Raw genomic sequence first — 15,016 nt, 5'->3', positions numbered from 1 at the left:
AGCACAAGCTTCGAGGCTTGCAAGCGGCCAACACCACAGAGCACCCCTCTCCCCCTCCTGAAGCGCAAATAGTCATCTCTGCACCGCCACAACAAACACATGCACAAAAACCGACCTTCCCAGGCCTGTCAAAATTAAGTCTGGCGTCTTTCCTCCGTTTTGAGAAGACTCCCACCAAAGCTTTCTCAAGTTCAAGTGACAAAAGACATTGGAGAGGAGGGGGCTGTTCTGCTGTCGGGAGGGTCCTGGCTGGGCTTAGCATCCATCACAGACCGCCTGACCCCCTTACAGATGTCGTGGACTGGCTGGATGCTGATAACTGGTGGAAATGTCACCATGTTTGGGCAACACAATGACCATATACATACGTAATAGACAATCTTTATAGAATTCTTTCAAACAATAACAAGTTCAAAATGAAATCTTAGACTCAAAGTCTCTGAAAGTCCATGGCCAAATGGGCTTTTTCTGACAAAGATTCTGAGGACATTCTCTGTGATGTACCTTCGCTGGATTTTGATACATGTCCTTCTAATGTGGATTTTTCACAACTTCTTAATGCACAGAAGCGCAAGATTCACTATGAATTTCGTGCCTCTTCACTCTCCAATTACAATGGTACCTCAGGTTACATACGCTTCTTGTTACATACGCTTCAGGTTACTGACTCCGCTGACCCAGAAATAATGCTTCAGGTTAAGAACTTTGCTTCAGGATGAGAACAGAAATTGTGCGGCGGCAGCAGGAGGCCCCATTAGCTAAAGTGGTGCTTCAGGTTAAGAACAGTTTCAGGTTAAGAACGGACCTCCGGAATGAATTAAGTACTTAACCTGAGGTACCACTGTATCTTAAATCTAGCCGCATACCCAGGGGGTTGAGATTGCAGAAAGCGCCTACCTTATTTGTTAATGACATTGAGTTTAAACAGAAATGGGTAGCCATTCTTAACAAATGTTCCTTTGACTTAATGCTACTGTTAGTTCAGAGGTCTAAAGCGGAGGTTGCAGTGTTGGACATTATATCTGTTGAATACACAAAGCTTCACTGCTTATCTTTCATCGTACAAAGTTTGGTACCTCGCTTCATTTAAAGACTTTTGGAGAGTCTAAGATTTCATTTTGAACTTGTTATTGTTTGAAAGACTTCTATAAAGATTGTCGATTACGTATGTATATGGTCATTGTTCTCTTTTGCAACACAGGGGTTTGTCTGGATAACTGGGGAACCCCGCAAGGGAACCCCCAGGGGAAGAGTCGCTGTGACCACTAGGCCTGCGCTGCTTTGGTTTCTTTGAACAGAGAGTTAACTTCACTGACACCGGGTATTTCATTGCTGATCTATGCGTGACTCTGGCTTCTGACAACATCCCTGCTGGATCGCTGTGGGGGAGTCACCTTTTGTAGTTCCCCGCGGCTCGGATCCAACATGAGCTGCATGCTCAGAGTCCAACTCTGTGGACTCAAAATGGCCCCTTCCTTATTGAACTTTCAGCATTTATCAAAGACTTGTATTTATATTCCAGTACTTCTGGGTTTGGGCTACTTCTGGGTTTGGGTGGTCCTGCATGCGCAGAAGCACTAAATTGTGCTTTGGCGCATAAGCGCCGAATCGCAACCAGCGTGTGCGCAGACGCGTCGCTGCGGGTTGCGAATGCTGCGGGTTGCAAACCTGCACGAATCACGTTCACAACCCGAGCGTCCACTGTAGTAGCATTGACACCACCAGAAATATTGGGGTGGGGTGGACCGAGGTGAAGACTCTTAATCTCAGGGTTGTGGGTTTCGAGCCCCCTGTTGGGGAAAAGATTCCTGCATAGCAGGGGGCTGGACTAGATGACTCAAGGGGCCCCTTCACAACTCTATGATGGCCACCAATTCAGATGAGGATCGGACAAATTCATGGAGGGTGTGTGTGTAAAAGTATCTATGACCATCAGTAATGATGGATAGGATCCCTCCAGGATCAGAGACAGTTAAGTGCTTCTGAGCATCAGTTTCTGGGACTCACAGATGGAGTTTTCTCGTTTGGGGAATCTGTTTGGCCTCTGGAGAACAGGATGCTGGACTAGGCAACCCTTTCATGCAAACACACACACACACAACACACATACCGCTTTGGTCTGATCCAGATTCAGGCTTCTCCTGACGTTCTTAATTAAAACGGCATTCCTCAAAACGGAACGTTTTAACGTGCAGGGACTGGCAGCGTTTCAAAGCACTTTTTGCACAAAGCACTCGTTTTAATGAAATCTTGGACCTGCCAGAATGCAAAATGCAGCGGTTCGCGCGAGGGCGGGGGCAGGAGAGAGGAGCAGAGTGGGAGGCAACGAAGGAATGAATCAACTCCGGCCACCCATTAAGCAAGATGGCTAACTCATGCCAGAAAGGAAAGCGAAAAGGGAGAGGACAAATTAGGCGGTTGTCAGGCTTCCAGAAATTCCAACGCAGGCAGAGTTTCCGACGGGAGGGGGCGGCGTGCCGCCTGGCAGGCTGGTTTGCAGAAGGGCTGTTTGTTTGCTGGGTGCTGCTAACCTCGGCTCGCCACACGGGCGTCTGCTGCCCTGCAGAAACGGGCTTTTAAACGGGGCCTTGAGAGAGGTGCACAGGTTTCCTCCTCCAATCCTAAACGTTCCCGCAGCAACCTCGGAACAAAGGGCAGGTTCATGTTGCCACTGTGAGTCGAGAGTCGGGTTTGAGGCCTTCGTGCCAATCTAACTGTGGCTCCTGCATTGCACGGGGTTGGACTAGATGGCCCTTGGGGGTCCCGTCCAACAACTCTATAATGCTATGCTACTGTGAAGCCCTAATCCACCTGGGTTCAGTGTAACTCAGGGACTGCCTGAGCCCTTACATGCTAGCTGGATGGCCGAGATCACCTGCAGGAGCAACACCAGAAATTCCCCTCAGTTGGCGAGGCTCCTCTGACAGCAGCAAGAAACTTTATTGCCATCGGTACAGTCTTGTGGAACTGCCTGCCACTGGAGAGCCAGCAGGCGGCCTGCACCAAACGTTTTGATTCTGTCAGGCCTATGCAGGGAACATGTCTTTCCACAACGGCTAGCTGATTTCTTATTTTAACTTTCTATATATATTTTTTATTGTATGGCTTCAAGGTACTATTGTTGCAAACCGATAGCTGCATATACCGTATTGGCCTGAATATAAGGCGCTATATAAGGTCAGGTCTGTGTCCAGGGCAGCTGTCTACACTGGCTGAGACCCTCCCTGCCTGCGCACTGTCTCGCCAGAGTGGTGCATGCTTTAGATATTTCCCACTTGGACTACTGCAGTGCACACTACGTGGGTCTATCCTTGGAAGGTGACTTGGAAACTACAACTAATCCAGAATGCAGTTTGTTAAGGGTGCAGAGAAGTAAAACTTTCTGAGGAGCTAAACTACAGTACTCAGGATTTTAGCAGAGTAGGGGGAGCTAAGTGCTTTAAATGTATGGGGTTCATCTCTGCTGGCCACCTGTTCAGGATTTCTTTTTGCAAGCAGAGCACTCGTGTTTGGAGATTGCAAGGTAAGGTAAAGGTACAGGGACCCCTGACCATTAGGTCCAGTCGTGACCGACTCTGGGGTTGCGGCGCTCATCTCGCTTTACTGGCCGAGGGAGCCGGCGTACAGCTTCCGGGTCATGTGGCCAGCAGGACTAAGCCGCTTCTGGCGAAGCAGAGCAGCGCACGGAAACGCCGTTTACCTTCCCGCCGGAGTGGTACCTATTTATCTACTTGCACTTTGACGCGCTTTTGAACTGCTAGGTGGGCAGGAGCAGGGACCGAGCAACGAGAGCTCACCCCCTTGTGGGGATTCGAACCGCCGACCTCCTGATCGGCAAGTCCTAGGCTCAGTGGTTTAGACCACAGCGCCACCCGCGTCCCTTTTTGGAGATTGCAACTGGGAAACAAAATAGTGCAGAATCATAGAATCGGAGAGTTGAAGCGCCATCTCATCCAACCCACTTCCATGCAGGAATCTCAACAAAAGCATCCATCAGAGATGGCTATCCCAACTCTGCAAAGCGTGGCTTTCTTTAGCCGTAACAAAGGGAAAACAAGGAGGTCTCCGTGTTGGAACTAAGAGCGGCCAACACCCCAAAGCTAAACACACACAAACACAGTTACACAACACACAACCAGGGGAGGGAACGAGGAAACAACTCTGAACGCAAAGCCACATGGAAACACATCACGAGACACAAAACCACAACTCAAAATTAACTGAAGGGCAGGTAAATAGACAAGTGGAAGCAGGGGCCTCACCTGCAGTGATTCCTGCACCTCAGAAGGGTTGAACTAGATGTTCTTTGGGGAGCCCCTTCCAACTCTACCGTTCTTTGATCTGTTTGGGCAGCACACCCTGTGCGTTGTGTAATGTGGCATGCCGCTTAGTGTGTTGGTTAGAGGGTCAGAGCAGGACCTGGGAGAAGCTGGGTTCGAATCCTCACTCGGCCATGAAGCTCTTTGTGCGTGACCTTGCACCAGTCACCACCTCTCAGCCTAACCTACTTCGCAGGGTTACTGTGAGGATAAATTGGGTTTGGAGAACCTTTTGCACCACCTTGAGCTCTTTGGGGGGAAAGGCGGTATCTATAAATGCGATAAATAAATGAATGAAAAAATAAGCGTGGAGAACTGAATTTAAGGTTATAAGAAATGGAAACCGACACAGATTCATCCATCCCTTGATATAAGAGACGGGAGGAAAGCAGTCCTGAAAAATGAGAAGATGGAAAAGACCCAACAAATGACTCAGAATCTCATGTGGTCGTTTCGACATCCGTTACTTCAGCCACAAAGCCCAGATAGCGGCAGCAAGGTCCTGGGCCCACAACGTCCCTCAAAACATCGCACCAGCCGTCACCCTAGCTTCCAAACTGCCACAAACATTCACACAAGTGGGTTTGTAAGACTTAACCCTGGCAAAGGCCATTTAAATGCAGCCGAATTCTGGCAAAACTGCAAGTGTGCCCAGCTGGGTAAAGTTAACTTTTCCAGATACTTGCATGCTTAACATACAGCGCATGTTAAGCGCTGTATGTATGGAGGCGCAGGTCAGTTCTGTGTCCAGGGCAGCTGTCTACCAGCTCCATCTGGTACGCAAGCTGAGACCCTCCCTGCCTGCAGACTGCCTCGCCAGAGTACTGCATGCTCTGGTTATCTCCCGCTTGGACTACTGCAATGTGCTCTATGTGGGGCCACCTTTGAAGGTGACCCAGAAACTGCAACTAATCCAGAATGCGGCAGCTAGACTGGGGACTGGGAGCGGCCGCCAAGACCACATAACACCAGTCTTGAAAGACCTGCACTGGCTCCCAGGATGTTTCCAAGCACAATTCAAAGTGTTGGTGCTGACCTTTAAAGCCCTAAAAGGCCTCAAAGGCCCAGTATACCTGAAGGAGCGTCTCCACCCCAATCGTTCTGCCCGGACACTGAGGTCCAGCGCCGAGGGCCTTCTGGCGGTTCCCTCACTACGAGAAGCAAGGTTACAGGGAACCAGGCAGAGGGCCTTCTCAGTAGTGGCACCCGCCCTGTGGAACACCCTCCCACCAGATATCAAAGAGAAAAACAACTACCAAAGACATCTAAAGGCAGCGCTGTTTAGGGAAGCTTTTAATGTTTAATAGGTTATTGTATTTTGGTGTTTTATTGGAAGCCACCCAGAGTGGCTGGGGAAACCCAGCCAGATGGGTGGGGTATAAATAATAAATTATTATTATTATTATTCCTGAAAGAGGCAGTGCTAGCCTAGTGGTGAGAATGCCAGACCCAGACCCGGACCTGGGAGATCAGGGTTCAAATCCCCACTAGGCCATAGATCTCCCTGGGGGCCAGTCGCTGCCTCTCAGACAGCGGAGAATATATGAACGCAATAAATAAATATATATAAGACCTTGCGATCTCCCAATCCTTTCCCAGAGGCAGCTCGGTGTCCCAAAGAGGACTCTCTGGCACAGAGTGTGGTTTACTCTGCAGACGACACACGAATGTCTGAGCAGGATCTTGACCGAAGCGTCACCTGCCCCACCAAGCCGACCAGTTCGCCTCACCTGATCTCAGCTGCTTTATCCTTCCGTTGCTGGCGCTGGGGTCGACGGGCAGGAAATCTTTGAACCACGTGATCTCTGGATCTGGGTTCCCACTGGCTGCGCAGAGCATGGTGGCGGTTCTGGTGCGCTCCACCACTTTCAGCTGGGGTCCCATGTCGATGATGGGGAAGCCCGAAGGCAGCTGGTCCTCTGTTTGAAACGACACGGGCAAAAGGGGAAAGGGTGAGACTCTGCGGAGGCGTCAGGGGGCGGCATTCTCTGCGAAGGGCTCCGGGAGGCATGGGAAACTGCGACCTGGGGAGGCATGGGAAACTGCGACCTGGGGAGGCGTGGGAAACTGCGACCTGGGGAGGCGTGGGAAACTGCGACCCGGGGAGGCATGGGAAACTGCGACTCGGGGAGGCATGGGAAACTGCGACCTGGGGAGGCGTGGGAAACTGCGACCCGGCGAGGCATGGGATATTGCGACTCGGGGAAGCATGGGAAACTGCGACCTGGGGAGGCATGGGAAACTGCGACCTGGGGAGGCATGGGAAACTGCGACCAGGGGAGCCATGGGAAACTGCGACCCGGCGAGGCATGGGATATTGCGACTCGGGGAAGCATGGGAAACTGCGACTCGGGGAGGCATGGGAAACTGCGACCTGGGGAGGCATGGGAAACTGCGACCTGGGGAGGCATGGGAAACTGCGACCTGGGGAGGCATGGGAAACTGCGACCCGGGGAGGCATGGGAAACTGCGACCTGGGGAGGCATGGGAAACTGCGACCCGGCGAGGCATGGGATATTGTGACTCGGGGAAGCATGGGAAACTGCGACTCGGGGAGGCATGGGAAACTGTGACCTGGGGAGGCATGGGAAACTGCGACTCGGGGAGGCATGGGATATTGCGACTTGGGGAAGCATGGGAAACTGCGATTCGGGGAAGCATGGGAAACTGTGACTCAGGAAAGGCATGGGATATTGCGACCTGGGGAGGCATGGGAAACTGCGACTCGGGGAGGCATGGGAAACTGCGACCTGGGGAGGCGTGGGAAACTGCGACCCGGCGAGGCATGGGATATTGCGACTCGGGGAAGCATGGGAAACTGCGACCTGGGGAGGCATGGGAAACTGCGACCTGGGGAGGCATGGGAAACTGCGACCAGGGGAGCCATGGGAAACTGCGACCCGGCGAGGCATGGGATATTGCGACTCGGGGAAGCATGGGAAACTGCGACTCGGGGAGGCATGGGAAACTGCGACCTGGGGAGGCATGGGAAACTGCGACCTGGGGAGGCATGGGAAACTGCGACCTGGGGAGGCATGGGAAACTGCGACCCGGGGAGGCATGGGAAACTGCGACCTGGGGAGGCATGGGAAACTGCGACCCGGCGAGGCATGGGATATTGTGACTCGGGGAAGCATGGGAAACTGCGACTCGGGGAGGCATGGGAAACTGTGACCTGGGGAGGCATGGGAAACTGCGACTCGGGGAGGCATGGGATATTGCGACTTGGGGAAGCATGGGAAACTGCGATTCGGGGAAGCATGGGAAACTGTGACTCAGGAAAGGCATGGGATATTGCGACCTGGGGAGGCATGGGAAACTGCGACTCGGGGAGGCATGGGAAACTGCGATTCGGGGAGGCATGGGAAACTGTGACCTGGGGAGGCATGGGAAACTGCGACTCGGGGAGGCATGGGATATTGCGACTCGGGGAGGCATGGGAAACTGCGACTCGGGGAACCATGGGAAACTGCGACTCGGGGAGGCATGGGAAATTGCAACTAGGGGAGGCATGGGATATTGCGATTCGGGGAAGCATGGGAAATTGCGACTCGGGGAAGCATGGGAAACTGTGACCTGGGGAGGCATGGGAAACTGCGACTCGGGGAGGCATGGGAAATTGCAACTAGGGGAGGCATGGGAAACTGCGACTCGGGGAGGCATGGGAAATTGCAACTAGGGGAGGCATGGGATATTGCGATTCGGGGAAGCATGGGAAATTGCGACTCGGGGAGGCATGGGAAATTGCGACTCGGGGAGGCATGGGAAACTGCGACCTGGGGAAGCATGGGAAACTGCGACTCGGGGAGGCATGGGAAACTGCGACCCGGGGAACCATGGGAAACTGCGACTCGGGGAGGCATGGGAAACTGCGACTCGGGGAGGCATGGGAAATTGCGACTTGGGGAAGCATGGGAAACTGCGATTCGGGGAAGCATGGGAAATTGCGACTTGGGGAAGCATGGGAAACTGCGACTCGGGGAGGCATGGGAAACTGCGACCCGGGGAACCATGGGAAACTGCGACTCGGGGAACCATGGGATATTGCGACTCGGGGAGGCATGGGAAACTGCAACCCGGGGAGGCATGGGAAATTGCGACTTGGGGAAGCATGGGAAACTGCGATTCGGGGAAGCATGGGAAATTGCGACTTGGGGAAGCATGGGAAACTGCGACTCGGGGAGGCATGGGAAACTGCGACCTGGGGAGGCATGGGATATTGCGACTCGGGGAAGCATGGGATATTGCGACTCGGGGAAGCATGGGAAACTGCGACTCGGGGAGGCATGGGAAACTGCGACTTGGGGAAGCATGGGATATTGCGACTTGGGGAAGCATGGGAAACTGCGACTCGGGGAGGAATGGGAAACTGCGACCTGGGGAGGCATGGGATATTGCGACTCGGGGAAGCATGGGATATAGCGACTTGGGGAAGCATGGGAAACTGCGACTCGGGGAGGCATGGGAAACTGCGACCTGGGGAGGCATGGGATATTGCGACTCGGGGAAGCATGGGAAACTGCGATTTGGGGAAGCATGGGAAATTGCGACTCGGGGAAGCATGGGAAATTGCAACTAGGGGAGGCATGGGATATTGCGACTCGGGGAGGCATGGGAAACTGCGACCCGGGGAACCATGGGAAACTGCGACTCGGGGAGGCATGGGAAACTGCGACTCGGGGAGGCATGGGAAATTGCGACTTGGGGAAGCATGGGAAATTGCGACCTGGGGAAGCATGGGAAACTGCGACTCGGGGAGGCATGGGAAACTGCAACCCGGGGAACCATGGGAAACTGCGACTCGGGGAACCATGGGAAACTGCGACTCGGGGAGGCATGGGAAACTGCGACCTGGGGAGGCATGGGAAATTGCGACTTGGGGAAGCATGGGAAACTGCGATTCGGGGAAGCATGGGAAATTGCGACTTGGGGAAGCATGGGAAACTGCGACTCGGGGAGGCATGGGAAACTGCGACCTGGGGAGGCATGGGATATTGCGACTCGGGGAAGCATGGGATATTGCGACTCGGGGAAGCATGGGAAACTGCGACTCGGGGAGGCATGGGAAACTGCGACTTGGGGAAGCATGGGATATTGCGACTTGGGGAAGCATGGGAAACTGCGACTCGGGGAGGCATGGGAAACTGCGACCTGGGGAGGCATGGGATATTGCGACTCGGGGAAGCATGGGAAACTGCGATTTGGGGAAGCATGGGAAATTGCAACTAGGGGAGGCATGGGATATTGCGACTCGGGGAAGCATGGGAAACTGTGACTCGGGGAGGCATGGGAAATTGCGACTCCCATGCACCCCGGTAGGAAATGCTCTCTTATAAGAACATTAGCAGCTGGATCAGGCTCATGTATTCCAGCATCCTGTTCTCTCAGTGGCCGACCAGACGCCCCAATGGCAAGATGAGAAGTCCACAGCTGCAGCACCCTTCCCCTTGCAGTATTCAGAAGCATACTGCCTCAGACACTGGAGGCAGAACATTGTGGCTTGGAGCCACCCTCTTTTAAAGCATCCCAAGTTGTGCCCATCACTGCCTCTTGTGGAAGGGAGCTCCACAGTTTAACTTTTAGGCTGCATTTTAAATTCCATTTTAACCTGTATTTTAAATTGTTTTCCCCCCCCTGTTATGTTTTTACTGTAATTTTACTGGTGTTAGCCGCCCTGAGCCCAGCTCTGGCATGGAAGGGGCGGGGTATAAATTATTATTATTATTATTATTATTATTATTATTATTATTATTAACTGTACACTGTCGTGAATAAGTACTCTTCTTTTGGCCTCTCCTCAGCTTTGCCGAATGCCCACAAGTCCTTGTGTTAGGAGACAGGGAAAAATACCGTATTTTTTTGCTCTATAAGACTCACTTTTTCCCTCCTAAAAAGTAAGGGGAAATGTGTGTGCATCTTATGGAGCGAATGGAGGCTGTGCAGCTATCCCAGAAGCCAGAACAGGAAGAGGGATTGCTGCTTTCACTGCGCAGCGATTCCTCTTGCTGTTTTGGCTTCTGAGATTCAGAATTTTTTTTTTCTTGTTTTCCTCCTCCAAAAACTATCTAGATCAAGGGAAGTAATAGTGCCACTGTATTCTGCTCTGGTCAGACCTCACCTGGAGTACTGTGTCCAGTTCTGGGCGCCACAGTTCAAGAAGGACACTGACAAACTGGAACGTGTCCAGAGGAGGGCAACCAAAATGGTCAAAGGCCTGGAAACGATGCCTTATGAGGAACGGCTAAGGGAGCTGGGCATGTTTAGCCTGGAGAAAAGGAGGTTAAGGGGTGATATGATAGCCATGTTCAAATATATAAAAGGATGTCACATAGAGGAGGGAGAAAGGTTGTTTTCTGCTGCTCCAGAGAAGCGGACACGGAGCAATGGATCCAAACTGCAGGAAAGAAGATTCCACCTAAACATTAGGAAGAACTTCCTGACAGTAAGAGCTGTTTGACAGTGGAATTTGCTGCCAAGGAGTGTGGTGGAGTCTCCTTCTTTGGAGGTCTTTAAGCAGAGGCTTGACAACCATATGTCAGGAGTGCTCTGATGGTGTTTCCTGCTTGGCAGGGGGTTGGACTCGATGGCCCTTGTGGTCTCTTCCAACTCTATGATTCTATGGTGCGTCCTATAGAGCGAAAAATACGGGTACTTTTCCCTGCTCGCTTTCTCAATTCCCTGCGTCACCACCTCTGCCTCAGACCATCAGAATTTGGTTTGGCATCCTCAAAGAAAGGAGCCACAACTTGTTCCTTTGCACAATGTAATCTCAGGCTTCTAGAGCACACCAAACACCCGGTGGCAGGCAATGGGCATATACAGTGTGATCTCGTGAATAAACTGGTCCCCATTTGCTAAGGGCTTTAAGAGTAACACCTTGAACTTGGTCCAGCAGCAAACTGGCAACCGGTGCTGAGCACAGGCGCCATGCGCCATGCGCAGGCGAGGCCTCCTGTCAGCAACTGCGCCGCAGCATTCTGCACTAACTGCAGCTTCCGAATTGTGAGGGAAGTGTGCATCGAATTAGATGGACCAAAGACCAATACAATCGCACCTTGGAAGTCAAACGGAATCCGTTCCAGAAGTCTGTCAGTTCCAAAACCAAAGCACGGCTTTTGATTGGCTGCAGGAAACCTCTGCAGCCAATCGGAAGCCCCGTCGGATGTTTGGCTACCAAAACTAGTTTGCAAACCAGAACAGTCACTTCCGGGTTTGCAACGTGAACAACAACAGCGGGCAGACTCACAAGGCAGGACTGGGCATGCGCTTAGGGCACTAGCCAAGCAGGGGAGCATACACACAAATATATTATTATTATTATTATTATTATTATTATTATTATTATTTAGGAATTTGGACATTTTATAGTTTAAAAAAAACCCAAAACTTAGGAGCCATCACTGGTAAAAAAAATCAGAACATAGGCTTCTTTGAACTCCACACTATTCCCCCATTTTTTCCCTCTTCTCTTTTTATCACTTGTCCCCCAGCTAAACTGGACGATGGAGGGACGCTTCCTTCTAATGCAAACAAAAATAATGTAAGGATGTAATATCCCGCCATGTGTTGCAGCGAGTCTATGCTGTATTATTCTATCAATCATAAATTTTTTAATAATATTTTTTACTAATTTTAACATATAAATTATAAAATGTACCCAAAACTTATCACTTATACAATCTTCTTAGACTTCCATCAGCACCTCTGATGATCCACCGTTTTAACCACTTCTTATGCCTTTCTTAACTTTAGATTGCCTTTACATCTCTTAACAAATCCTCCTCCCCCTTGTCCATTTTTACAATACTTCGAATAATACTCCTCAAAAAACTTCTTGCAACCCTACAAACGTCGACTGTTCTTCACAATTACTTTTCAAATAGTCCGTAAATTTACTCCAGTCTTCCGTGAATTTCTGGTCTCGCCGGTTTCGAATCCTTACTGTTAGTTTATCTAATTGTTCAAACTCCATTAACTTCATCCTCCATTCTTCAATCGACGGTAACTCTTTTTGCTTCCATTTTTGGTGCAAGAAGCAAAAATGGAATCAATCATAAATATTAATTATTACGGATATAGTCTTCACAGTGGATTAGTTCTGATTTGTACTGGGTTGCCTATGGAGGCGGGCGCTGTAATATTTCCAGTGTTTCAGGCCCCTGAAGGTCTTGATCTGGGCCAAGGGTTGGAGTTCAGAATAGAAAGATAAGGTTTTAGCATGATATGAGAGAGAGAAAGGGAGGGGGAGAGAGAGAAAAAGGCTGCCTCTCTCCACACAGGCGCCAGCAAACTTTTTCAGCAGGGGGCTGGTCCACTGTCCCTCAGACCTTGTGGGGGGCCGGACTATATTGGGGGGGGATGAATTAATTCCTATGCCCCACAAATAACCCAGAGATGCATTTAAAATACAGTGGCACCTCTGGTTAAGTACTTAATTCATTCCAGAGGTCTGTACTTAACCTGAAACTGTTCTTAATCTGAAGCACCACTTTAGCTAATGGGGCCTCCTGCCGCCGGAGCACGATTTCTGTTCTCATCCTGAAGCAAAGTTCTTAACCTGAAGCACTATTTCTGGGTTAGTGGAGTCTGTAACCTGAAGCGTATGTAACCTGAAGCGTATGTAACCCGAGGTACCACTGTACAGTCATACCTCGGGTTGAATATGCTTCATGTTGAGCTTGTTCGAGTTGTGCTCCGCGGCAACCCGGAAGTAACAGAGCGTGTTACTTCCGGGTTCCGCCGCTTGCACATACGCTCAAAATGACGGCACGCACATGTGCAGAAGCGGCCAAAAGCGACGCATGTGTGCGCAGATGTGCTGTCGCTAGTTACATTTGCTTATGGATGTGAACGGGGCTCCGGAACAGATCCCGTTCGTATCCAGAGGTACCACTGTAAAAGCACACATTCTACTCATGTAAAAACATCAGGCAGGCCCCACAAATAACCCAGAGATGCATTTTAAATAAAAGCGCACATTCTACTCATGTAAAAACATGCTGATTCCTGGACCGTCCATGGGCCAGAATGAGAAGGCGATTGGGCCGGATCCGGCCCCCCAGCCCTTAGTTTGCCTACCCATGCTCCACACCATTCAGAATTTCCTGTGCATTCATCCGAAGCGCACCCGGCAGCCGGTTTGTTTGCATCATTTCATGTGGAGCCGGGAACGTCTTGCACCTGATTGGCTGGATGTGACATCATGCTCTGAAGCTTCCAGCTCCTCCGCTCAGATGCCGCCCCTTTCCCGAAGCTTGTTAATTCCACAAACTAATTAATCTGCCAAGAGATAGATCAGCCCCTCTTGACAGGCAGGAGGAGGGTGGGTGGATATTATATGAGCGGGGAGATCAGGGAGGGAGGGCGGCGAAGGGAGGGTGCTTGCGACAACTATTATTACGGAGTGTTTCTAATTAAACAAAAATGTTAATCTTGTGGCACATTGTGCAGAATTCCTCGGAGTTTAATTAAAACAACCGCGGCTGGAGGCGTGATCAGATTCGAGATGAGATCAGCGAAGGACGTGGTTCCCAGAGGCTGGCACATGCCACCAACCGGGGCGGGGGGGACGGGGGGGAAGAGGAGAGCCCCCCACCCACCTGAGAAGGGCGCTGCTGGCATGCAAAAACAGGGACCACATCTAAACACCCCAAACACCCGGGGTTCCCAACAAGCAATCGATCAAGCCTTGCAGCTAGAATTTTGCTGGCCAAAAATTCTACAAGAAGTGCCAACAGTGGAAGATTGGCAGATGAAGGTGATGGACTTTTTGGAGCTAGCCGACCTGACCGGAAGAGTCTGCGACCAGAAGGAGTATCAAGAGGAATGGAAGAAATTTAAAGATTATTTAGTTAAATATGTTAAGATAACTTAAACAGAAATACTTGGGAGTAACCGATTGGCCTAGGATTTAAATATGTGATATTGTGAAGACTATGGATAAAAGTCAAAATGAAAAGAAAGAAAGATGTTAATTGACCAAGTAAATTTTATGTGAAAATAGTTTTGGAAAACTGCTACAATGATCTACAGTGGTACCTCAGGTTAACTTAATTCATTTGGGAGGTCTGTACTTAACCTGAAACTGTTCTTAACCTGAAGCACCACTTTAGCTACTGGGGCGTCCCGCTGCTGCCGCGATTTCTGTTCTCATCCTGAAGCAAAGTTCTTAATCCAAGGTATTATTTCTGGGTTAGTGGAGTCTGTAACCTGAAGCGTATGTAACCTGAAGTGTATGTAACCCGAGGTACCACTGTATATGGAAAGTATGATAACAATGATAACAAAAGTGGATTTTTTTACAGCTTGGATATATGTTTGTTTGCTTGTTTTTTGATGTTTTCTTTTTTTGTTTGTGGATATGTTTGTTATAAATTTGGAAAACTAATAAAATAAAAAATCGATCAAGCCTTGCGATCTGGTCCAGCATCCTGTTCAACACTGCTCTCAGTAGGTTCAGTGGCAGACTGGCATCTGAGGGCAAAGCTCTTGGCGCCTGCTCGCTGGCGAACTCAAACTCAGGGCGTGGTTCCTGCCCAAACCTTTGATGATCAGATTGGGGCGATGAAGAAGCCAAAGGCACACAGGCAGACACCACGCAAGCAAAGGCGCTGATGGAAGAGGTGTTAGTGCCTCATCAGAGATGGCTGCCTGTTGTCTTTGTCCATGGAGTTTTCTTGGCAGGGATACTGGAGTGG

General features: G+C 50.5%; 1 protein-coding gene across 7 annotated transcripts in view; it reads right to left on the bottom strand.

Moving 5' to 3' along the window:
• PTPRS (protein tyrosine phosphatase receptor type S) overlaps positions 1-15,016 on the bottom strand; it is a 322,165-nt gene that overhangs the window by 134,402 nt on the left and 172,747 nt on the right. For all 7 annotated transcript variants that reach the window (XM_053372614.1, XM_053372613.1, XM_053372616.1 and 4 more), the window contains exon 5: positions 6,050-6,238. In XM_053372614.1, coding sequence (XP_053228589.1) covers positions 6,050-6,238 — 189 coding nt within the window. The remainder of the gene's footprint in view (positions 1-6,049; positions 6,239-15,016) is intronic.

Source organism: Podarcis raffonei, chromosome 18 (genome assembly GCF_027172205.1).
Source record: "Podarcis raffonei isolate rPodRaf1 chromosome 18, rPodRaf1.pri, whole genome shotgun sequence".
Lineage (NCBI taxonomy): Eukaryota > Metazoa > Chordata > Lepidosauria > Squamata > Lacertidae > Podarcis > Podarcis raffonei.
The sequence above is the reverse complement of the archived record's forward strand: the minus strand, read 5'-3'. Positions and strand labels throughout refer to the sequence as shown.